Source organism: Cyclopterus lumpus, chromosome 3 (assembly GCF_009769545.1).
Source record: "Cyclopterus lumpus isolate fCycLum1 chromosome 3, fCycLum1.pri, whole genome shotgun sequence".
In the NCBI taxonomy this organism is placed as follows: domain Eukaryota; kingdom Metazoa; phylum Chordata; class Actinopteri; order Perciformes; family Cyclopteridae; genus Cyclopterus; species Cyclopterus lumpus.
In genome coordinates this window covers 5,646,389-5,670,820 of record NC_046968.1, presented here as the reverse complement: position 1 = coordinate 5,670,820, position 24,432 = coordinate 5,646,389, and the positions used below count along the sequence as shown (strand labels likewise).

The 24,432-nt window shown below is 45.7% G+C and overlaps 2 protein-coding genes across 4 annotated transcripts; one reads left to right on the top strand and one right to left on the bottom strand.

Annotated features, from left to right (window-relative positions):
* Positions 1 to 195: 195 nt before the first annotated feature.
* Positions 196 to 4,056, bottom strand: hdc (histidine decarboxylase). The gene is made up of 12 exons (XM_034562941.1): positions 4,029 to 4,056; positions 3,700 to 3,872; positions 3,502 to 3,615; positions 3,304 to 3,426; positions 3,077 to 3,214; positions 2,851 to 2,994; positions 2,072 to 2,138; positions 1,816 to 1,978; positions 1,626 to 1,716; positions 1,448 to 1,546; positions 1,223 to 1,324; positions 196 to 969 (listed from the first exon to the last, which is right to left on the bottom strand). The coding sequence occupies exons 1-12, from the start codon at positions 4,054 to 4,056 to the stop codon at positions 196 to 198; spliced, it is 2,016 nt and encodes a 671-aa protein (XP_034418832.1).
* A 7,110-nt stretch (positions 4,057 to 11,166) lies between these two features.
* On the top strand, positions 11,167 to 21,668 carry usp8 (ubiquitin specific peptidase 8). 3 transcript variants are annotated; one of them, XR_004611707.1, is made up of 20 exons: positions 11,199 to 11,299; positions 12,406 to 12,570; positions 12,735 to 12,879; positions 12,999 to 13,084; positions 13,192 to 13,333; positions 13,574 to 13,628; positions 13,801 to 13,972; positions 14,190 to 14,352; positions 14,435 to 14,576; positions 14,830 to 15,089; positions 15,205 to 15,696; positions 16,434 to 16,508; positions 16,677 to 16,972; positions 17,150 to 17,368; positions 17,461 to 17,671; positions 18,716 to 18,952; positions 19,133 to 19,275; positions 19,405 to 19,537; positions 20,118 to 20,336; positions 20,621 to 21,668. XR_004611707.1 is itself a non-coding variant. In XM_034559896.1 (19 exons), exons 2-19 carry the CDS (start codon positions 12,467 to 12,469, stop codon positions 20,274 to 20,276), a joined length of 3,234 nt encoding a protein of 1,077 aa, XP_034415787.1. In that variant the 5' UTR covers positions 11,167 to 11,277; positions 12,406 to 12,466; the 3' UTR covers positions 20,277 to 21,668. The 3 variants fall into 3 exon arrangements, 2 of the variants coding, with proteins under 2 accessions (XP_034415787.1, XP_034415778.1); XM_034559896.1 differs by having other exon boundaries at positions 11,167 to 11,277; positions 20,118 to 21,668; XM_034559887.1 differs by having other exon boundaries at positions 11,195 to 11,299; positions 20,118 to 21,668.
* Positions 21,669 to 24,432: the final 2,764 nt, after the last annotated feature.

The window sequence follows — 24,432 nt, the reverse complement described above, 5'->3', positions numbered from 1 at the left end:
ACTGAAATATTTCAAAGGATACGCCTGAAACACCTTTTTAATTAAAAAAAAACATGATTGTAAGCGAGCCAAGCAATCTGAAATCATTGACACGGTTAGGTGGTGAACTTCAAAATGTCCAGGAACACAGCTGTCCAGGTAAACTGCTCAATCATCGCACTGTGCATACATGAACTACTGCACGCTGCTTCGGGATCATTCCAGGAGCGTAGGAGCAGTGGCCGTTTCCACTGGAGGAGGAGAGGGAGCTGTGTTGGCTCCAGGGGAAGAACACATACAGTTTATTTTGCAGGTGGAGGACAAGTGTTTTTGAGTTGCCTGTGAAACCTTCACAGGGCAGCACAGCTGGTGCCGGCCACACTGGACCCACTGGTTGCAGAAACTGGGAACGCTGTAGAACTTTGTCAGCTTTTTCAGGTCCTGTTTACCCAGACGATTTGAAGGCATCTCTCCGATCTTGCACGCGGGATCGGCTCCTGCCATTGATGGCGTGGTGGGGTGTGCGCCCGCAGCATCTTTCAGACTAGGCCTTGTTCCAAAGGCATAGCCAGACAGTGGGCCGATGTAAGGCAACGGCTCGCTGCTGCAGCTGAGAGATCGTATCGGTCTCCGAGATCGATTCCAAGCCTTGTCAATCCACAGCTCCACTTCAGCCTTGTCCAGCGTGGAGGCAGCATCCTCTTTCTCCTGGGACCTGGTGTCTGAGTCGCCCTCTTGGTTTGCTTGCATCACCTCACCTTTCCCTGATGTTGGTTGGTCAACGTTATTCAGAGCCTGTGTCTCAGCCAGAAGAGCGGAAGCCATTTTGGAGATGATGCCCCAGTCCTTAAGGATGTCCTCCGTGGTGGTGAACTGCGAGGTCACCGTGAATCGGATGATGCGCTTTGTGTGAATGTCTGCAGGAATGAGGTACATGGTGCCCGACCGGGTCAGTCTCCTCAGTAGCTCTTGGGTCAAAGCATTTCCTCCCTGAGAATAAAACACAAAAGGACATCAAATCTTCATAAACGTTGCTGAGCCAGAAATGAAAAGCTTGCAAACAGAACGTAAACATTTTCAGCGACATTGAGCCAAGGTCTCAGCTCTTATTAATGATCTCTGATATTGCTCTGGCCTTAACCTGTTTGATAAAAAAATATTATTGAGTTACTCAACGCTGAACAACAATGGTTAGTCAGTGAGAGATATGTTGCTGTGTACAGTAACAATGTGAGCCACATACTTTCAGACAGAACACCACCAGGCCAAGGTGCCTCTCAGCAGGAACCTCAAAATGTGGGTCACTCCTTATTTTAGACTCAAAGAGCTTTGCCAACTCAATCCCCTAAAAAAGAAAAAAGAAATATGCATGTACATTCTGAAAGATACAAACAAATCATTTCCGTTGGCTGTCATGGAGTTCTCTGGATACACTTAAATCCTTTGTATGAGGAGAACTGCCACTTACATGTCTGATATGAGCCTGGAGGTTCTTCAGCCCAAAGGAGCGCATAACAAACCAGAGCTTCAGAGAACGGAAGCGTCGGCTGAGGGGAATTTGCCAATTCTGAACGACAGAAAAAAGCAAGTTTAATTGCAAGAAATGATAATTGATTCTTTAATTGGGTGAAGACGTGATACCATACCATAAAGTCTGTAGCCGCCTGTGAGTTTTCATGCCTGAGGTAAACAGGATCAACAGTGAACGTCTGTTGGAGCTTATATTTATCCTTAACCCTGAGAAAACAAAAGTAAAACCATATTACCAACCAACAAGTCTCATTGATAATGTTAATTTCTATAGAGGTGATATCGGGCGTCAGTCTTCTTACTCACCAGAAAGCTGTGCAGTCAAAATGGACCATCATCCATTTTGAGGGGTTGAAAACAAAAGAGTGAGCAAATTCAATGCCATCCAGGGACCAGCGGAGCTCGGGACAGAAGTAGGCTGAGCCGGCGTACGCAGCATCCACATGGAGCCACAGTCCCTCTTCTGCGCCTGGAAAAAAAGATTTTAATACAAGTACGGTAATTCTCTGAATTACAGGCAGCGTTTAAACAAACATCATTGGGAATGAATTTGAAGACGTACAGACTGATCCCAGTTCAGACAGATTGTCAAAGGCACACACTCCTGTAGTTCCCAAAGTTGCGCACAGCTGAACAGGGGAGGAACAAAAGAACATGTGAGATTTGACATTTAATGTCCGTATTTTCTTGTATTAAATTGTTTCAGCCCTACACATTGTGCCATATTGTACAATAAAATCTTAATAATAATACTGATACTTTAAAAATATTTTTTACTTTTATGAAAATAATATTCTGTTACAAGGATTCAAAATTACATTTAAATAATCACATTAGTATCAGCAGCAACAAAATTAAAAACAATAGAGTTTTTGTACAACTAAAAAGCTGGTAAGACATGACGTGATCTGAAAAGACAATGCAATTCGTAGGAAATCACTCTGATGTCTTACTGTACAATATGCTTTCCAAAATAGCTACCAGTCAGCTGAACATAAAAAACAAGTTCTCCACCTAAAAATGTCTGTGTCAGATACCTACCAAGAAATAATAATACATTTATTTATATAGCACCTTTAAAAACAGAGTTTACAAAGTGCTCTACATAAAAGCAGGGTAAAAACATAACATCAATACAAGTAAAAGTTTCAGAAAATACATGAGGCAAAGAAGACAATGCCATATAGGCAATGAACACAATAGAGGAATAGAAAATTACAAATACAAAATAAAGCAGAACAGACGGACTAAAATAGGGGAAACAAAGAACTGCATAAAAGGACGACATCACTTAAAAGCAGTTCTATAAAAATGAGTTTTAAGAAGTGATTTAAAACCTACCAAGAAAGGGACCAGTCCCCTCCTCCTGTCTTCTTGTATGGCTTGTTTCAAAGTGTCTCCTCTCAGAGACAACCGCTCATCGGTGGACAGATACCTGATCTTCACCAGAGAGATCAGACCTGCCTTCTCAACCGAGGAATGAGCCTGTGGAACGCATCAGATCCAATTCTCAGTTGATTTCATCTGATTGACAGGAAGCCGCTGTCGAAGAAGTGGTGACACTGACCTGATCTGAAGTGTAGGCCACCAGTCTCGAATTTAGGACCGAGTCGTCCACGTCCTGGTTGAGCTCAACCCGCAGCTGCAACATTTTGTCTTTCCTGGCTGCCAGCAGAGCAACCAGTGTGCTCTCACTGACTGTGCTCTAACATGGAGAGTAAGGTAGAGACAAACGATGATCACAGGCTAGAAAGCTTTGGGTTTTTATATCGACAGATCGAGGTGGTCGCTAACCTGCAGTATGCCTCCACCTATGCTGTCTGGGTGGTGATGCAGGAAGAAGGAGGGGAGCCCCAGGGCTTTACACAACCAGTCCATCACATTCATTTCCAATTCTGTACATGCTGGGCTGGAGGCCTGTTCGAAACCAGCACGGACAATATCATTTATCAGGATATGACCTCATTGTTGTTGCGTGGCTCGTCCTCTTACCCAGGTGAATCCAACACAGTTGATGGCATCGGCCAGCATGTCCCCGAGCATCGAGGGCCACGAAGTCAGACTGGGGTAGTAGGCGTGCATATGAGGGCTCTGCCAATGGACCACCTGGGGGATGAGAAGAGGACATGTTCGCTTCCTCGCCGTTGTTTCAAATCACCGATGTGATAATGGATGACGTTAAGAACTCACCCCCGGCATGATGACTTTCTCGATGTCCTTAAAGATACTCTCCCAGTCCTCCGGCTCTGTAGGTGCAGTGTCAGGGAGAAGCTCCTTCATGTAGCCTGGCTTCACATCTGGAATCACCCTCCTCTCCCTGATGGAGCCCAGGTACTGTGTGATGTAGTCCACCAGCTCCTTACCTGAGCAGTAACAGACACTGTAACATCTGGAACGATATTCCTATTGGAATTCCTACTTCCACTTTATTGTGTCTATTCTTTAGGAATCATTAATTTCAGTGAAATATAACAACACAAACATAAGAGTCAATGCAGTAAAATGGAAGCTACCGTTACCTCTGCGATTGTATTCCTCGGCCTGCATTTTGCTTTGCTTTTCAGATGAGAGCTCTTTGGGTTAATTGGTTGTGTGTAACAGGCGGCTGCTGTTATGCTTTGTTTTTTCGGTAGAAGAGATCACAGGACTATAAAGAACCCGTTGTGAAGAACACGCCCAAAATTGGTGACGCATTTGAACCAAGAAACAAATGGCCATCCCATGTTCTTTCCATCATTAGAGTCAATGAATCCACATTTGCACTAAATATTTACTCTCCTCTGCATGTAATGATTCCTTTATTCGCACCTCAGTGGCACAATACTGTATATAGCGTGATGGGACAATATCAACAATGGTAAAACGATTCATCAAGATAACATTTTGCAATATACATCAATCCCTCTGCACCTGGAACAAATACTCTTTACGCAGAGAAAACATTTCACAATGTAATTTGTGGTGGAAATCAACCTTTTTAATTTCCTTTAGAGAAGCAAACGTGATGTGAAAACTCCTAAATGTCTTTCAGTATTTGTTGAACAGACACTTGGAATAATTGAGTTGAAAGGACAAAGCTCTTTGCCCACAGATGGTTCAGGGGACAAACCTCTTTATGAGTCTTTATGCACATTATTTCGTATACACCCCCCACCCCCTATGTATCTGAAATATATTGTCCATATGAAAAATCTAACCATACATTTAAAAAAGAAGCAAATCTCAAGGATTGCATTTTTTCATCTACGTAACATTTCAAAAATCAGGCACATCTTGTCTCAAAAAGATGCAGAAAAGCTGGTTCACGCGTTTGTTACTTCCATATTAGATTACTGCAACTCCTTATTATCAGGCTGCTCTAATAAGTCTCTTAAATCCCTCCAGTTGATCCAGAATGCTGCAGCTCGTGTACTCACAAAAACTAAGAAAAGAGATCACATGACTCCTGTATGAGCTGCTCTGCACTGGCTCCCTGTAAAATCAAGAATCACATTTAAAATTCTTCTCCTCACCTACAATGCCTTGATTGGTGATGCACCATCATATCTTAAGGAGCTTGTAGTACCATATTGCCCCACTAGAGAGCTGTGCTCACTAAATGCGGGGCTACTTGTGGTTCCTAAAAAGTAGGATGGGAGCAAGAGCCTTCAGTTATCAAGCTCCTCTTTTATGGAACCAGCTTCCACTTTCAGTCCGGGAGGCAGACACAGTCACCTCATTTAAGAATAGACTTAAGACTTTCCTCTTTAATAGTGCTTATAGTTAGGGCTGAATCAGGTTTGCCTTGGTCTAAGGTTTTTTTTCTATTTTTTGGGAGTTTTTCATCTCAACATCATTTCAACCATACATTTAAAAAAGAAGTATATATATCTTTTATATATCCACATTTTTTACATGTATTATTTATATAATATATACATTATATAAAAAAATGTTATATTGTATATTGAACGATTGTTAACATGAAAGTGTTACATCTACATCATTTTCTTTTCCCAAGGAGATTATAGATATATTGGCCTCATAAATTTCTAAAACAGTGGTGCACTTTCATATATTAAAGCTCCCAATCCCGTCCTGAACACATTACAGAAGATGAGTGTGACGGCGAATCAATATTTGTATTACGTGATGCCTCTTCATGAGCAAACAAAAAGGTAAAATAGGGATATTACAAACAAATGAACAAAGAATGAACACACATAAAAAGACGAGATGAGATAATAAGGAGTCGGCTCGGATAAATTCTGACCGCAACTGTTGATTCTGCATTGTGGTCACTTGGATGTGGTTCTATGGTTGATATGTGTGAGATCCTGCTCAAACAAGATCAGGATTAGACTGTTGTCACTATGAACATTTGGAAATACCTTTTGTGTAATAACTCATGTTATTTGTTCTGTCACTCTTTTATTTACCATTGGACACTTTCAATGTGGAATTGTGTTTGTTTATTCATGCAGGTCCTCTGAATTACAGTTGACCCACAAGTTTGTTGACTTGACCACTGAAGGCAGGAAGCTCGGTAGTAGGCAATCAATAGAAAGTGCGTGTGTGTGTGTATCACAAATAAGTGATATTGTAACAGTTCAGCTCCACGCCTTTCTGTTAATAGTTGTTTTCATTAGATCTGTTTGTCTATTAACTCTCTTGTCATTTCAGACCCGGTCATTCACACCTGATCATCCTTCATTCCCTTCACCTGGTTCTCACGCCCATCTCACCTGCAACCCATTCCCTCGTTAGTCACTCACTACTTAGGTTCCCTCACTTGCACTTGTCTTCTGCCAGATTGTCTTGTGTTTTGAGACCAAGTTCTCCAGCGTGTATTGTTCATGTCTTGTCCTGAAAATATTCTGTTCAGTAAAGGATTATTTCTTACTACCTCCGTTTCGTCCATTGTGCTTGGGTCCCTGGTCTTCGATCCGTGACATTACAATCTGGCCAGTCATGGACCCAGCACCCCCTTCTGCAGCAAGCCGGTTCGAGAGGATCGAGGATGCCCTCCAGCAGCACGAGGCGCAGATGGTCCGCTTCGTCGCGGAGACGCGGCAGTCCACAGCAGCCCAGGAGCGGGCTATGGCGGCGATGACCACCCAGATGCTTCAACTGACAACTGCTCTGACCCAGCTCGTAGCCTCTGCGCCGTCTCCTGCCTCTCTGCCGCCTGCTCCAACACACGAGCCTCGGGTGGGAACCCCGGAGTGCTACGCGGGAGAACCCGAGGGCTGCAACCCATTCATTACGAACTGCTCCATTCTGTTCTCTCTGCAGTCCCATACCTTCACCACGGAGGAGGCTAAGGTGGCCTTCACCATCAACCACCTGACTGGCAAAGCGTGACTGTGGGGTACTGCTGAATGGGAGACGTACGCCAGCTTGTTGTTCTTTCTTGCTGTTTTCTGCGGAGCTTGTAAGGTGTTCGGGGTGGTCTCCAATGGTCCAGATCCAAGCCGGGGACTAGCGGAACTGCACCATGGGGACCGGACAGTTGTGGATTATGCCCCTAGAGTTTCGCACAAGGGCACGCCTTAGCGACTGGAACGAGGCAGCCCAGTGTGAGGTGTTTTTGACGGGACTAGCGGGTTATGTTAAGGATGAACTGATCTCTTTTGATTTGTCTGCCAACTTGGATGGCTTGGTAGAATTGACTTCCCGAGTGGACAGACCCATCCAGGCAAGGCGACAGGAGCGACGCAAGGGGAAGATAGATCGTCGTGTTTTCACCCAGCGTCGAACTTCTCCAACAGCCACCAGCTTCACCTTGGGGTCCCAACCAGGGGAGGTTGAACCCATGGAAGTAGGGCGCACCAGTCTCACCCGGGAGGAGCGGGAGCGTAGTCGCAAGGGAGGTCTTTGCCTGTACTGCGGCCGGGCTGGCCACTTCATATCCCGGTGTCCAGTAAAAGGCGTGGCTCACCCGTAGCAGGGGAGATACTGGTGAGCCGAACCACAAGACTCTCTCCCCACCAGAACGGATCACAGACCCTCGCTACATTCATTGACTCTGGCGCTGACGACAGCTTCATTGATGAGGACCTAGTCCGTCAGCTGGGTATCGAGCAGGTACAGCTGCCTTGTCCTGTTCCAGCCAACGCTCTGGATGGCCACCTACTAGGGACAGTGACTCACCAGACCACGCCAGTGCGCATGCTTCTATCGGAGCTTTATCCGTGGCTACAGCACCGTGGCTGCCCCACTCACAGCCCTCACCTCATCCAAGGTGCAGTTCCAGTGGTCACCCTCGGCTGAGGAGGCCTTCCGGACCCATAAAGCCCGGTTTACCTCTGCCCCTATCCTTCAGGTCCCCAACCCAGAGAGACAGTTTGTTGTTGAGGTGGACGCCTCCGAGGTAGGGGTGGGGGCCATCCTTAGAGGGCTGCCAGTGACCAGAAGCTCCACCTATGTGCTTTCTTTTCTAGGCGGCTCTCACCTGCTGAGAGGAACTGCGATGTTGGTAACCGAGAGCTGCTTGCTGTTAAGCTGGCCCTTGAGGAGTGGCGCCACTGCCTGGAGGGGACCAGTCTGCCATTTTTGTGTTGGAGTGATCACAAGAACCTTGAATATATGCAGTCCGCCAAGAGACTGAACTCTCGTCAAGCCAGATGGTCTCTGTTTTTTACTCGGTTTAACTTTTCCCTCTGTTACAGGCCCGGTACTCATAACGTCAAGCCGGACGCCCTGTCCCGCCAGTTTGTGGACAAGGGGGATTCCACCCCTTGCAATGACAATATCCTTCCTGCCCCCGTCTTGGTTGCCGCTATCACCTGGGAGATAGAGGAGAGAGTCAAGGCTGCCCTGGAGTCCCAGCCCGGCCCAAGTTCCTGACCGCCTGTTCGTTCCCCAGACCCTGAGGTCCGATGTCCTCCAGTGGGCCCATAGCTCCAGCCTCACTTGCCATCCTCAGAGCCAGCGTACTAGGGATGCTTTGCAGCAGAGGTTCTGGTGGGCGACTCTGGAGAAGGACACCCGGGAATTCGTCAACGCCTGTCCTGTCTGCAACCAGCACAAACCATCCCATCAGGCTCCCGCTGGTTTTCTGTAACCACTGTCGGTGCCCCATAGGCCCTGGTCGCACATCTCCCTGGACTTTGTTACCGGCCTCCCACTGTCCAACGAGCACACCACCCTAACAGTGGTCGATCGGTTCAGCAAGATGGCCCACTTTGTGCCCTTGCCCAAGCTCCCCTCGGCCAAGGAGACTGCGGAGTTGGTTCTGCTTCATGTCTTCCTGCTTCACGGCCTACCCACGGACATAGTCTCTGACCGGGGTCCTCAGTTCACGTCATTATTCTGGAGGGAGTTCTGTACACTAATCGGGGCCACAGCCAGCCTGTCATCTGGATTCCACCCCCAGTCTAACGGCCAGACTGAGCGCAAGAACCAGGAGATGGAGACCGCTCTACGGTGTTTGGTCTCCGAGACTCAAGCATCCTGGGCCCAGCAGCTCCTGTGGGTGGAGTATGCCCACAACACCCTGACCAGCTCTGCCACTGGAATGTCCCCGTTTCAGTGTGCCTACGGGTTTCAACCCCCATTGTTTTCTGCCCTGGAGAAGGAGGTTTCCTGCCCCTCGGTCCAGGCCTTCGTCCGCTGCTGCCACCGTACCTGAGCCAAGGCCAGGGTTGCACTCCTCAGCTCGGCCAACCGTTACTCCGCAGCAGCCAACCGGCGCTGCTCCAAAGCCCCCATCTACCAGGTTGGCCAGAAGGTGTGGCTATCGACCAGGGACCTACCCTTGCAAGTGGAGGTGAAGAAGTTGGCACCCAGGTTCATCGGACCATTCGAGATCCTGAAGGTCATCAATCCTGCAGCGGTGAGGCTCAAACTGCCCCGGACCATGTGGGTCCATCCCTCGTTCCACGTCTCCAGAATAAAGCCAGTTCGGGAGAGTCCACTGGCCCCTGCTGTACAGCCTCCACCGCCACCGAGGTTCATCGACGGAGGTCTTACCTACACGGTGCGCCGCCTGCTTCGTTCCCGCCGTCGTGGAAGAGGGTTACAATACCTGGTTGACTGGGAGGGCTACAGTCCAGAGGAGAGATGCTGGGTCCCAGCCCCACACGTCCTGGATGCCCCTCTCATAAGAGTTTCACCACAGCCACCCTGAACAGCCCGCTAAGGGCTCTGGGCCCAAGGGGGCTACCGAGCCAGACGCTGTTTCGTCTCTCCCATTAGCAGCAGCAGACATCGATGAGGATGAGGAGGAGCCATCTTCTGATCTGGAGAACTCACCCGCCGATGAGGAGAGGGCGGAGATGTCTGAGGAGTATTAGTCCTCCCCCAGATCCCCTCTGCCCACCCGGTGTGGCAATTGTTTTGGGACGTCCCTTAGAGGGGGGGATTCTGTAACAGTTCAGCTCCACACCTTTTTTCTGTTAATAGTTGTTTTCATTAGATCTGTTTGTCTATTAACTCTTGTCATTTCAGACCTGGTCATTCACACCTGATCATCCTTCATTCCCTTCACCTGGTTCTCACGCCCATCTCACCTGCAACCCATTCCCTCCTTAGTCACTCACTACTTAGGTTCCCGCACTTGTCCTCTGCCAGATTGTCTTGTGTTTTGAGACCAAGTTCTCAAGCGTGTATTGTTCATGTCTTGTCCTGAAAATATTCTGCTCAGTAAAGGATTATTTCTTACTACCTCCGTTTCGTCCATTGTGCTTGGGTCCCTGGTCTTCGATCCGTGACATATGTGGTATAGAGCTGAGCACACTGTGACTATTGTGCTCTTTGTGTGCTTTTAGTCTGACCCTGATGAAAGCAAGCTCAACTATAATTGGGCAATTGACATCAAAGTCAAAGTGTATCCTGATGGATCATATTATTTTTGCTTTAATTGAGATTAAAAAAACTCAGGCTTGATATTTCAAACCAAGTCAGAAACAATACATATAAATAGGATTTGGCCATTTCGTTTGTCATGAGTCAGAGCATAAAAGACACACTCGCTAATAATGAGACTGCCTATGAATGAAGGCGTGGGTTGAAAAGTGTTGCTTCACAGAGACAGCAATTTTGCGAAGTTATGACACACCTTAAGTTTTATACGTTTTATTGTAGTAGTAGCAGTATATATCTGAGTGGATATTGACAGAGCAACAATTGTTCTTCTCTCATTACTGAGTATCCTATGAGCAAGGCCTTTGGACTGGTTGGTGGCTGGTTGTAAACCTACTGGACAGCTGCCTGGTGAAGGTGGATGTGTGTGAGAGTTGTTAATTTAAGCAACTCATTATAAAAACTAGCGGCGAATATGGAATGGATGGTGAAGCATTGATGACGTTGTTTTATTTCAATGCCACTTCGGAGATAATCACTGTGTTGCACAAGGTACAAAGTTACACCATTTAAGTGTCATTTAGGTTGTATACTATGTTGTTCCACAGACAGGACTAGAACTGTCCTTTTCAGGAACATGTATACGTGCTTGTATCTCTTTGCTTTGATAAAGACGAGCTCCACAGTATACATCACTCTATGGGACTGCACTGTGGGCCAGGCGTGATCACAAAAGGGTGACCTCATTGCACAAAATGAAAAAAGGATCTTGGAGATTTGAGAGTTTGAAGTACTGAGAAGAGAAGTAGTGCGATAAGCGAAAGTGGTCAGAAGCAGCAGAAAATGACCTCCAGCAGGTGGCAGCACGGCAACATGAAGGTGAGCAGCTGCCGCAAAACGCGAGAGAAGAAGAACAAGAAGAGGAGGAGGAGGAGGAGGAGGAAGAAATAATCAGGAATCAGCTGTCAAAAAAGTGGCTAAAGTGTAAGCAACGGATCAGAAAGGGGTAACTTTTTAATAAACCGTATCTCATTAACACTCAACGTATGTGTTGGCGTTACGACTGGAGGACGTTTCTTTGCTGTAGCCGTGACGAGCTGAGCTGTAGCTGCTGAAATAGACGAGGACTTTAGCTTGCTGACAAACTGCGTGCAGCTCGCTAACTAACGCAGCTAGCCACGAAGACAGCACCGCTAACTAACGAAGCTAGCCACGAAGACAACCCCGCTAACTAACGAAGCTAGCCACGAAGACAACACCGCCAACTAACGCAGCTAGCCACGAAGACAGCACCGCTAACTAACGCAGCTAGCCACGAAGACAACACCGCTAACTAACGAAGCTAGCCACGAAGACAACCCCGCTAACTAACGAAGCTAGCCACGAAGACAACACCGCCAACTAACGCAGCTAGCCACGAAGACAGCACCGCTAACTAACGCAGCTAGACACGAAGACAACACCGCTAACTAACGAAGCTAGCCACGAAGACAACACCGCTAACTAACGAAGCTAGCCACAAAGACAACACCGCTAACTAACGAAGCTAGCCACGAAGACAACACCGCCATCTAACGAAGCTAGCCACGAAGACGACACCGCTAACTAACGCAGCTAGCCACGAAGACAACACCGCTAACTAACGCAGCTAGCCACGAAGACAACACCGCTAACTAACGCAGCTAGCCACGAATAACGTTACACTAGCGAGCTCAAGTGTGTTTGTATTAAAGCAATGGGCGGTTTATGAACTACAATGAATAGCGTCAATGGTGTTTCCCGTTAGCCGTTCAACAGGCACAAAGCTAACCAGAACACTATTACTTGTGGTCGTCGTCAATGTTTACGTGTGTTACAGCCAGGAGCTCTCTGCTTGTACAGTGAGATCGATCGATGGCGGACGTCAGACGTCTTTGTCATCCACGTTTCATGTGTTCATGTTTTTAAATGCTTCATGACAGCAAGTGAAACTCAATGTGTTTATGAACTGTAATCGCGTATCTGATCGTATGGGAAGCTAAGAGCAACTAGTCTCTCATGCTATTCAACACATATGTGGACAGGACTAGCTAGTTGGATGTGTTTATTTATCTCCCCCAACATGTTGTCCAGATATGTTTGCATCACTGACCGGTTTCCTGCCAGTGAGCTCTGACTGAACCCGATCGCCAAGATGCCTGCAGTCTCCACCGGGGTCAAAAAGCTGCACCTGTCCACGTCTCTCGGTGAACTCAATAAAAAGGCCGAAATTAAGCCAGACAAGACGGGCACCAGAAGGTACAGTCAAGTTGTTTTTGTTTACTTGTATCAACGCTGTGTGAGAGGACCTGTCTTTAAGTGAGGGCATGCGAGGTGGAATAACATACCAAAAAAAGGCCCCCATTTAAAATATATTGCAATGATAGTAATGAAACAATATGTTGTTATTTGCTGTGTTGCAGCTATGTTCAAAGTGCCTGTAAAATCTTCAAGGCGGCAGAGGAGTTTCGCCTGGACAGAGATGAGGAGAGGGCTTATGTGCTGTACATGAAGTATTTAACAGTATATGACATTATCAAGAAAAGACCAGACTTCATGCAGCAACCGGTATAGTTTATAATTGTAAAATGTTTTTATTTTTTCATTTGTTTCTGTAGCGTCTTGCTGTGGACATGTATTAATAATTGGTTATTTGTTTGTAATCCCTCTCTATTCCGTTGTCCAAGGAGTATTACATGACCATGCTGGGGCCAAACAGCTTTAAGAAAGCCATCGAAGAAGCAGAGAAGCTCTCTGAAAGCCTTAAACTCAGGTTAGAGAATTGTCTTAGATTCTCCCCAAGTTAATAATGCATAAGCTGCAAGGTAGCATATGTGAATTTAGTTATATTTTACTTGGCTATTCTTTACATTTTAACAGGTATGAGGAAGTTGAGGTTCGAAAAAGACTTGAGGAGAAGGAGATACAAGAGGAGAAGAAAAGGAAGGAGGAAATAACAGAGAAAGATGGCAGTCGAAGCTCTCCAAAAGTGTCATCAGCAAACAAGAAGGACAGCAAAAAGGTAGATGTAATGTTATGGTATCTGCACATTAAAACCTATTCACATGAGTCAGACACTTTTACACACTAGCTGAATTCACAGTTTTACATCAGCAGTTCATATCATACCAGTAATAATGGCAACATTACTATTACAATTAACGCATGTCATTGTTGTAAGTAATAGTATGTTTATAATGGAGTTATTTTATGTTAGAAGAAAATCAGTCAAATCAACATTAAAATATGAATATGTTGTCAGGTAAAAGGAGAACTGAATGAAAAGAAGACTGAACTCAAGAATGCAACCTCAAAAGGTAAGCAGAATAATACAAAGTGAACACAAAGAAGTCTGATAAACCTATGTACTCCTTTCTGAGGGAAAAATCATTCTAGAAATGTGTTGACATTGTGTTTAGTCTTAAAAACGTTTTGTAAGAATTTTAGTCTGTTTAATTTTGTTGTTGATTTAATTACTTTATCTGGTAGCTGCGGTCCCAGCTGGTGGGATTTCAGCTGAGAGGCTTTTCCACATGATGAAGGACCAGACGATAACAATAATTGTCATGGATGCCCGCAGCCACGGGGACTTTGAGGAGTCTCGCATTCAGGTCCCAGACCAGACCTGTGTCAGTGTGCCTGAGGAGGCCATTAGCCCGGGGTGAGAAAGGGGTTTGGAGACCAGGCATTGTACCTGATTGTTTGATCTGATGTGTAATTTGTTATCTGGTTTTGGAGGGATAATAAGAATGCATCTATTTCATTTATTTTTGTTACCTTGTTATTTTGTTCCCTCTGGGATTTTTTTATGAGAGAGGGAAAAAAAAGTAAAATTTCTTAAACCTGACCTCCTGAACTGGTATGTCATGACTTTTTAGAATCATTGTGAGTCAGATTGAGGCAAAGCTGCCGGAGGTGTCCAAAGAGCATTGGAAAAGGCGCGGACTTGTGGATTATATCGTCCTACTGGACTGGTTCAGTTCTGTCACTGACCTTACACTTGGCACCACCTTGCAGAGCCTCAAAGATGCCCTCTACAAGGTAACTGAGTATGTGGTTGTGACCATTTGTGTATAACAACAGCAGAACTTTCCATGTGATGTATAATAATGTTTTTGCACAGTGGGACAGCATCACCGTCCTGCGCAGTGTGCCGCTGGTGCTGGAGGGAGGCTACGAGAACTGGCTGTTGTTTTACCCAATGTACACAACCAACGCTAAAGTACGCCCCCCTAGACAGAATATCATCAGCGTCACCCCTCAGTGTGAGTATTACCAGCACACCATGCAAGTTCTAGCTTTGGCTCTTTGTATTTGTCAGGCCACATAGTTTGACCTATTGTTTGGGTTCATGCAGCTGCTTTTTTAAAGAAATTATAGCAGCAAATTGATGAGATTAGTAAAATAAAATGGGCCTAATTTAGTTTCAGATGTTTATCAAAATGGAAAAATATCTTGTTTTACACCTCAAGCGAAGCTGGACTATCTTTTTATTTACTTTCTTGATGTTTTGATCAGTGAACTTTAGCTACCCATCCCTCGAGGAACCAAAGCCTCCGACCCCACCTCAACCAGAGCCTGAGGTTACACCCAAGCCTCAGGAACCTTCAGCTCCTGTGCTGGTGAACGGGTTTCCACCAGCAGAACCTCCAACATCGGAAACTTCTATGGTTACCGACAGGCTGCCAGATGCTATCGATTCAATCGTCACAGGCTCCACAAATTCTGGGAAAGACCTTAGTCTGAAGGGCCCTGCAACAACCAAGGCCTTCCCCCAGGTATGGTATCTCCCCTGATAACTATTGCCCTTTGGGAGAGTGCCACAAATGAAATCCTCTGGGGTGCTACACTTAACTCATGCTTTTCTTTCAACCTCCTTTTCTCTTGTCCCAGTTTGACCGTACCAAGAAACCCTCTGTCCGGGTGTCGAGCGATCCGAAGCCCAGAAAGAACGGATCAGCAAAGGACTCCCTGCCGAACAGCCCACATGTTCCTGACCGCTCGGTCAAACCATCGCTTATCCCCAACACTTCTTTGTCTAAAGAAGAACAAAGCCAGATCCACTCTGAGGCAGTGGCAGTGATGGAGAAGGCAAAGCAAGAGCAGGAGAAACGCAACCAGGAGCGTCTGGTAGAGGAAGAGAAACGGGACCAGAAGGAAAGGCTAGAAAGGGAGCAAAGTGAAAAGAGGAAGAAGGAAGATGAGGAGAATGGACCTCAGGAGAAAAAGAAACTGGAAAGGCAGAAGGCAGAGGAAGAGGAAGATAAAGAGAATAGAGTGTGGGACGGGAAAGAGAGGAGGGGTAAGGAGCAGAACTCTGACACTCCCACAAAGAGTATGTCTTTGGACTCTCCTGCTCCCAACCATATTGTTAATGAAATTAAGGTCAGTCCTCTTTCTTTCAGTGTGTTATTGGTATTCTTTTTGCCTCACAGTTTAGAGGCAGACTGGACATAGGAGGGTGGGGGGGATGACATGAAAACGAGGCAACACAAACATCCAATGCAAGCAGAAAAGGCAGTTTAAACAGTCCAAAGCAAGTCCAAAGCTCCATACACTTTATAAACACCAAGCCCATCAGCCTGATCAGATTATTTGAAAGCTCTTCTCCTAGCCTAGTACCAAAGTAAAGAAAGATTAGAGCCCAGAAGACAATTATTTCTATAGATAAAACATGTAATACGTTATCTGAAACTGTGGCGCTCCCACTTGTTCTAAACCACAGAATTACCAAATACAGTTGCGTTTCACTTTCAGGTCCATTTGAATGTTTTCTCTCTAAGGCTCACCCACTAGCTCGTGCTGTCCAGCTCTCTCTATTCAGACTGACCGGCAACATTTGTTTAATCTGCGTCACTGCCAGTCAGCGCTAGATTTATGAAAGTTTGATAAATAAAAAAACAAAACAAACAAATACATGTGCAATTGGGTCTGTTTAGAACAAAAGTTAGTGTTGGTAGATTCACAAAAACAAGAATGTTTGGTCTACTTTATGGTAAACAACGCAAACGTGAAATACATTTTATTCCTTTTGTCTTCAGCATGAAAGTCCCTCATTATTTTGGTAGAGAACCTTTTAGGTGAAGATGGTGTGTGTGTGTGTGTGTGTGCTTATCCCACAGAGGGAGCCCCTGACCCGAGCAAGGAGTGAGGAGATGGGTCGGAGTGTACCAGGCCTTCCAGTCGGTTGGATGAAGGTACCAGATGTTTAAATCTGAAATATGTTGAGTCATTTGGAGGAGTTGGAGATACAAGTTTAATCAAAAAAAGTTTCAAAGCGTATATATTTGACATTCTTATTTCCTTATGCCGTCTCCCTAATATTCTCTTCCTTCTCATTTCTTCCCCCTTCATTGTTTGGCTAGTTCCTTGACACGGTGACAGGAACCTACCGATACTACCATTCCCCAACCAACCGTGTCCACCTGTACCCTCCGGAGGTCACTGTTCCCCAGACCCCACCCTCCACGCCGCCCACAGTCAAACAGAAACCACCGCAACCAGCTGAGCCAGACACCAGCCGGGAACAGGAACAGTCTAAACTGAAACGCTCCTACTCCTCCCCTGATATTAGCCAGGACTTGAGAGAGGAAGTCCAGAAGAAGGCTGACGCCGCGACGACCGTTGCTGCCGTCACCCCCACCATCAACAGAGAGACAAAGTGAGGCACACAGATGTTTTGATAACATTTCAGGAAGCCCAGTAACTGATACATGCGACAATGTCCCGCATCTAGTTTCTGTTGTCAGAATCTAACTGAAGTTTATCCCTTTGGACTTATTGCACAATGCATTTCCTTCAGTCTGGTACGCTCTCATAGTGCTCCTCTGTCTTTTAGACCGCCTAGTAAAGTCTACTCTAAAGTGGAGATTGTACGGCCAACAGCTGCCAAAATTCGCAACCTGAATCCTTCATTTGGTGGTCTGGGTGCATCGCTGACTGGCCTTCGTAACCTGGGCAACACGTGCTACATGAACTCCATCTTGCAGTGTCTGTGTAACACTCCGGCCATGGCTGAGTACTTCAACAACAATTACTACATGGAGGACATCAACAGGTCAGGGCCCAGATAGGTGGAAATACTTACCATAAATAATAATGCAAAGGCAAGTATTTGACATCTCCCCCTCTGCTCTCGTTCTCTGCCAGGTACAACATACTGGGCCACAAAGGGGAGGTGGCGGAGGAGTTTGGTGTGATCATGAAGGCCCTGTGGGCTGGTCTGTACAAGTGCATCAGTCCGCGGGACTTCAAGATCACCATCGGCAAGATCAATGACCAGTTTGCTGGCTGTGAGCAGCAAGACTCCCAGGAGCTGCTGCTGTTCCTGATGGACGGGCTCCATGAGGACCTCAACAAGGTAGCGCACATACACTTGTTTCATGCAACATCAGTGTGGCATAAATAAAGTCTGATATAGCTTTCAATATCTGCTATAAGTGAATAAATAATGAGTAATTTATTCATTTAAACCCGGCTTTTTATGGCTAGGCTTTAACAACCTCTGTATGTTGTTGCACATATGCCTGTTAACAATTAAATTGTAGTATTCTGTCATTTTCCTTCTTTCTGTTTTTTCACCTGGTTTTCATTTTGATGGCAAATTAGAGAGTAAGTAAATAGCTGTGTGTACATGGTCCTCCTGCAGCAGTGTGAGTGTGGCGTGTCTGCATCTGTCTGGTCTGATGTTGTCAGAACCTCTGTGCATGTAGACCCAAGACATGCCTCATTGCCTGTATCGACTGATTTTAATGGCTTCATGTGCATTTAAATGGGGACAGGACTAGATGAATTGTAAAAAAGACATGTTATACTCTCTTAAATCAAGACCTGATCTGACCTTTTTCCTAGTGAAGGTCACACATGCTGTCGGAGATGGTCCTTAGAAGAACAGGCAGCTTTGCGATACTTTGACAACTGTCTCCACCTGGGGTTGAGTTTAAGTAATACATTCACTGCAATTTACTATCAAGCTTTTCACTCTTTCAGATGCCAATTAGGTTGTGAAGGCTGATATGCATTTCTCATGAAACACACTCCATTTCATCGCATCCCTTTTTGTGTGATGTTCAGACCCGTCTGCCCGTCTGTATCTCCAAACCAAATGATCAGTCAGTCTAATTAATGAGATATTAATTAGTAAGGGTGTACCTGCCTCTCATATCTTCCTACATATCATCATTTGAGTGATTTGGCTGAGATGCATGTTAATGAAGCTGAAAGAGATTAGATGGGTGAATACAGAGTTTATAATTTAGTCTGGAGTTTTTGTCAACGCTAACTGCAATATCGTAATCGTTACCATTACATTATGTATCTGCCATGAGTTGTGCGGGTAGGTTTTGCTAACACCTAAAGCAGTAGCTGTTCTCGTTTACCCACATCTTTCCGTCTCTGGTGTCAGGCGGACAACAGGAAGCGGTACAAAGAGGAGGAAAACGACCATATGGATGATCAGGCGGCAGCCGACTTGGCCTGGAGCAAACACAAGCTGCTCAATGAGTCCATCATTGTTGCGCTGTTCCAGGGGCAGTTCAAGTCCACTGTGCAGTGTCTGACCTGCCACCGCATGTCCCGGACATTTGAGACCTTCATGTACCTGTCGCTGCCTCTGGCCTCCACCAGCAAGTGCTCCCTGCAGGTTGGTCAGACATTGAACCGCTGCATCAAAGCGTGTGACAGGAGAGCAGGCTGTACTCTTGACAAACGCTTAAGCCGTTTGCTGACTACATCTTGGAGGCTTATAATGCTCCTGAGTTTCTATGTATAAGAAAAAAGTGACTGTTGTACTTGACTGATTTTGTGTTGTGCTTCTCGGCAGGATTGTCTGAGGTTGTTCTCTAAGGAAGAGAAGCTGACCGACAACAACAAGGTGTTCTGCAGGCACTGCAAGGCCCACCGAGATTCCACCAAGAAACTGGAGATCTGGAAGGTCCCACCCATTGTCCTGGTGCACTTAAAACGGTCTGTAGTCATGTCTGCTTCCTAAATGATGGGGCCCTGCCTACTCATGAACTTCTGAACTAAATGCAGCATTGCTCTTACTGTTCCCACATCGACACTCCTCTTCTTTAATGGGCATCATTTCTGCAGGTTCTCCTACGAGGGCCGATGGAAGCAGAAGCTGCAGACTGCCGTAGACTTCTCGCTCGACACTCTGGACCTGACCCAGTACGTCATTGGCCCAAAACAGACGGTGAAGAAATACTGCCTTTATGGAGTTTCTGTAAGTAAAAGTAAAATTGGTTATGTTGTGAAGTGTATTCCTAAAATACGATATGAATAATCGTGTTTATGTTTTCTTTTTCTTATATGGACATATACAAACGGTAAAACTAAATCACTGGAAATATGTTACAGAAGAGGTTGAGAGACTGTAGGCTGTAAAACAAAATATAAAAACAAGCAATATACGAAGAGTCCATAAATAGCTTGCAAATTAGTGTACCAATGTTTTGGTCCCATGACGACGAGAGTAATTGACATTAGTGTTTGATAATGCTGAGAGACGAGCAAATAACTGAAAGGTAAGCACGGACACCCATCGTTACATTCTGGTCAAATGAAATGATTGAACATTAGATTTTTTTGTTGTCAGTATTACATTTATCTGTTGCTATAGGGTGTAAAAACAATTTCTTCAAAACTAACAAACATTTTTTGGGGGGGAAGATCACCAACCTTATCTTTAAGCTCATATTTAAAACCGCAGCGAGAAACGCTTTTAAATCATAATAATTATAATAACAATAGAAATAGAAATGTGCTGCTTCGAGGAGCTTAACTCGCTTCTTTCCCTCGACCAGAACCACTACGGGGGCTTAGACGGGGGGCACTACACCGCCTACTGCAAGAACGCCCTCAAACAGCGCTGGTACAAGTTCGACGACCACGAGGTGACCGACATCTCCACCGCCTCCGTCAAGTCCTCCGCAGCCTACATCCTGTTTTACTCCGCCCTGTGATGGAGCCGTTGGACACGAAGAGAGAATACTACACCAGAGCAGCGGTGCTCAAGCGTAGAGGTTGATTTTGGTTTCCTTTTTAAAATCACAGCTCTGAGGACCTGGAGCACGTAGTTGCAGGTTCACTAGTCCTGTGTGTGTGTGTGTGTGTGTGTGTGAGGACGCACTCGAACGAGTGGCGACGAGATCCCGTCTGTGGCAGACCGGAGGAATGTGCAGACACACAATGCTTCAGCTACTAGAGGACCTTATACCTTACAACATGGCGTCTGTTCATATTACTGATCATCTAGTGACTAAACAGACGCGCCTCTTACTCTGACTTCTTGATGGTTGCGTTGTAGGACTGACAGCGGGTGCAAATGCTCTTCACTCTCCTCTCCTGTTGCACCCGGAGTGGACGGCCGTATCGCAGAACCGATCAGCTTCCGGGTGCTGCGTCCACACCGGGGTGAACCGTTAGATGGCATGTACATACTTACCAATGCTGATGTTGCACATTCACAAATGTAAATACTGGAGGGCACGGTGTTAATCTGTTAAGTGACCAAATTAGACTTTTTCTTCTTCTTGAAAGTAGCAGCCATCACAGTACCACCATATTCCTAACGACAAACTGTGTTTGAGGGGTTTAACTCTATAGCCTTCTGATGTTTCACGTGATCTTAGAGGGGTTGGAAGAAACTGACTTTTTGCATTCTTCCTTAAGAGACGAGGGACTCGAGATTGTTGCTTGTTTGTATTAGCCACTTTGTTGCACTTACACAATATGCAATCAGTTTAAGTTGTTAATGTAGAAGACTTTGTTCAACAGCAGACATTAATAGTCGACTCTGAACGCTTCAAAAACTGATGCTGAGAGTTTGTCTGCCTTGCTTGGCCAAGGCAGTGAGAGGGACACCTACCTGCTTCTATAAAGGTTGTTATAGGATTTGTTCTCTGTTAAACATTATGTAACTCTTTACATTATTATATTCAAAGACAACAACTATTTAGAGGAGGAATGACTGGGGTAACTTGGCAGCCTCCTGGTTGTGAACGTTTCCAGGAGGCTGTAATTTAGATGTATTGTGATTGATTTTATTTCTGTGTTCAGTACTGACCCGGGAGAATATGAAGACTTGAGAAATTGATCTTACCCACTTACTCGGCGTCAACATTTGCTGCCTGCCTGACGAGAGCGAGCACAAAGTATAATGATGTATCTTCTGAATGGACCAGAGACATCCTGAGTAAAGTTTTATTGCCAAGCATGAGATCATAATCTGTTTTTCTTTTTACTTGTACATGTTGATTTTTATTTCATAATGCTCTAAAACGACTCTTTCAGATATAACATTTATATTAACCTCAAACAATTCATGCCTATTTATTAAAACTGCTTCAAATGACTGTTTGTGTCCGAATGACTCTTAAGATGACTCCCGTTAACGTTGGAGTCTCTTCATTCCCGAGGCGATAACGTTGCAGAACAAACAACGCTTTGACGGAAAGAGGAAGTCGAAACTCGGTCCCCTCGTGGTGTTCTTGGCCTGCTGGATAGAGCTCAGAGTCCGTGGATCTTTGGCTTTTGAAAAGGCCGGCGGCTGTAGAGCAGCACGTAGGCGTGTGCAGACTGAACCAGGCGGTCCTCCACCTCTCGGACCGCCGAGTCGTCGAAACAGTGCCAGGATCTCGTCAAGGCGCTGTGACAGAGCGCCGTGTAGTGACCCACGTTCAGATGACCTGTGTGGTTCTAGAGAAGGAGACATGACATGAAAATGATATAAAAGACACTCCATTTGTCTGTAAAGCATAATTTCAAGCTGTTATTATTATTATTATTATTATAATGTGGATTCATTCCTATTTTAGCAAGTGCGTCACACAGCTGCCATCAAATAGATCATCCCTCAGTAAGCCACAAATTAGAAAAAATTATATGAAAAACATTAACATACCATTTATAAAAAAAAAAAAAAAAAAAAAAAGTGAAACTAAAGTGCATGAATTAAAAACTTCACAGACCCAATACAGTCATTTTCTGGAAAACAATTAACCCTTGTCGACAAAAATAATAATATGTTGACAGATTTGGGCTTCTGACTACAGCTTCCAGATTTAAAGAATTGTTTTTTTTTTAATTGTAATATGAAGTCAGTACATGTGCGTATGTGTACTGACCACAACCGCATATAGGCGGTATGAGGAATATGAGGCGTTCTGTACGGCGCTGGATAGAAACGGGGAGAGATCGAGTCTCGAGGAGAAAACCACGTTGGTCCTCAGTTTCACCGGATTCTTCCCCTTACAGCCAAACCTGCAGAGGAGAAGTTAAGAGTGTTTAACGGCTAATATTACCCAGCATTAACTATCTCCAGGGTATTTAGTCATAGTAGCCCTTCATAAATACTCATATTAGACTCTTCACTAATACACACAGTTGACTGTGAGGGGCTGTTCCTCAATATGAATACAGGCTGCATAACTTTAGGAACGTTCACTCGCAGATAAATCATCCAGAATTAAAATGTTGTCAGCTTAGTATTTATGGCCTTTCTCTCCGCTTCCTCGTGTCCATCAGACTCATTAGCGAGATGGTTCCTGCTGCTTAAATTAAAAGTTGTAGTTCATCAAACTCGGGGCTCCTTCAGTTATTCTAATAAAAAGCCATGCTTGCCAGATTCATGAATTGTTGTGGTTTTAATAAGGCTGAACAAGGCGCTCTAATTTAATTATCACACGTCGTACAATGAGTGACGATTAAATGAGACGCTGTCGTCAAAGCTCAAGAATGAAGTTTGAAACTGAACTTAGAAACCAACGCGGGCTCAAAGTCAACTAGGCAAAGAACATCTGCTGATGAAGAGCATGCAGACCTTTTGAAGGTGATGTCTTATCAGTAAGATGTAATTATCATGCAAGGTTCATGAATTTAATGCCCTAGTAAGTGTTTCCCTTCAGCAGGGGATGCTTTGTGTCCACCCACCGTTTCAGGTGCAACATGAGGATTTCGGGAGGTTTGTCCAAACAAGTAAGGACTGCCGTTTCTCTCCTCAGCCCACACACCGAGCACAGCATCTGCTCGACCCCGGTCAGGAGGGTCTGCTCGAAGAAAAGAGACAGGCAATCCTGCACACAGGACACAGAACACTGAGGCCAAGACCTAAAGCTTGACATGCATGGATACAGTCTGCAGGAAGTTCGGTGCAAAGTGGCTCCTGCAGGTGTCTAAGGGTACCTGGATGGAGCACTTAATGATGTCTGTTGGAATCGGGAGTGACAGTACAGTGAAGGTCTGTGTCCGGTGTGTCTGGTGGTCGCAGTGCATGCAGAGGGTCACGTAGCCGAGCTGGCCCTCAAACAAGCGGGAGACGATGGTGGTGGACTCCATCGCCGCGGCGGCGCGGTTTCTGTTCCCGGCTTGTCGCGTGGAGGAGCGCACCTGGCGCTTTGCAACCTTGTAGACAAAGCAGACAGACACGGATGTACTCATTCTGTAGGCGGAGGGATTTCGACCACGGAGGGCTCACGTGTCGCGTACGCGCCGCTGCAACCTTTTTGAGGTCGTCGTGGAGTGCGTTGAGGAGAAAGAGCAGCAGCTCCTGGGCGTCTTGTTGGGAGTAGTTGTTGAACTGGGGGAGTATGGAGCACATCACAGACCTGGCCTCCACTGGGGCACAGCTGGAGCTGCTTCCCAGCCACATCTCCTCCAGCAGGCGGGCGAACGTCTCGGCCACACGGCACTTTGACCTGGTTGGACAGAGGTTAAACGTGACGGGCAGCAATGAGACAGAAAGAGAGATGTCGGTGGGTCTAACCTTCCCAGCTCTTCGCGAGTGTCCCGACTAAGGAGGTGCTCCACGAGGGGTAAAGTGGAACACAAACACTGCAACACTGCATTTAAGTAGCAGGAGTTGCCCGAGTTGTCCAGACCGCAGACTCCCGCTCGGTTCCACCCGTGCGGCCGCACTGCAGAGCTGAAGCCTCGTTTCTCGCCGTCCATCACGCGACCGCGGCTGATCACATCCGTCCTGCAAGAAATCAAACCCTCCTCCTTTAACGCTGCACGTTGTGTCATCATTTGATGTAGTACCAATAGTTGTAGATGTAATATATTTGCATTTTGGACTGAAGAAATGTGAAGGCGTCACCTTGGGATCTGGGAAATATTTTC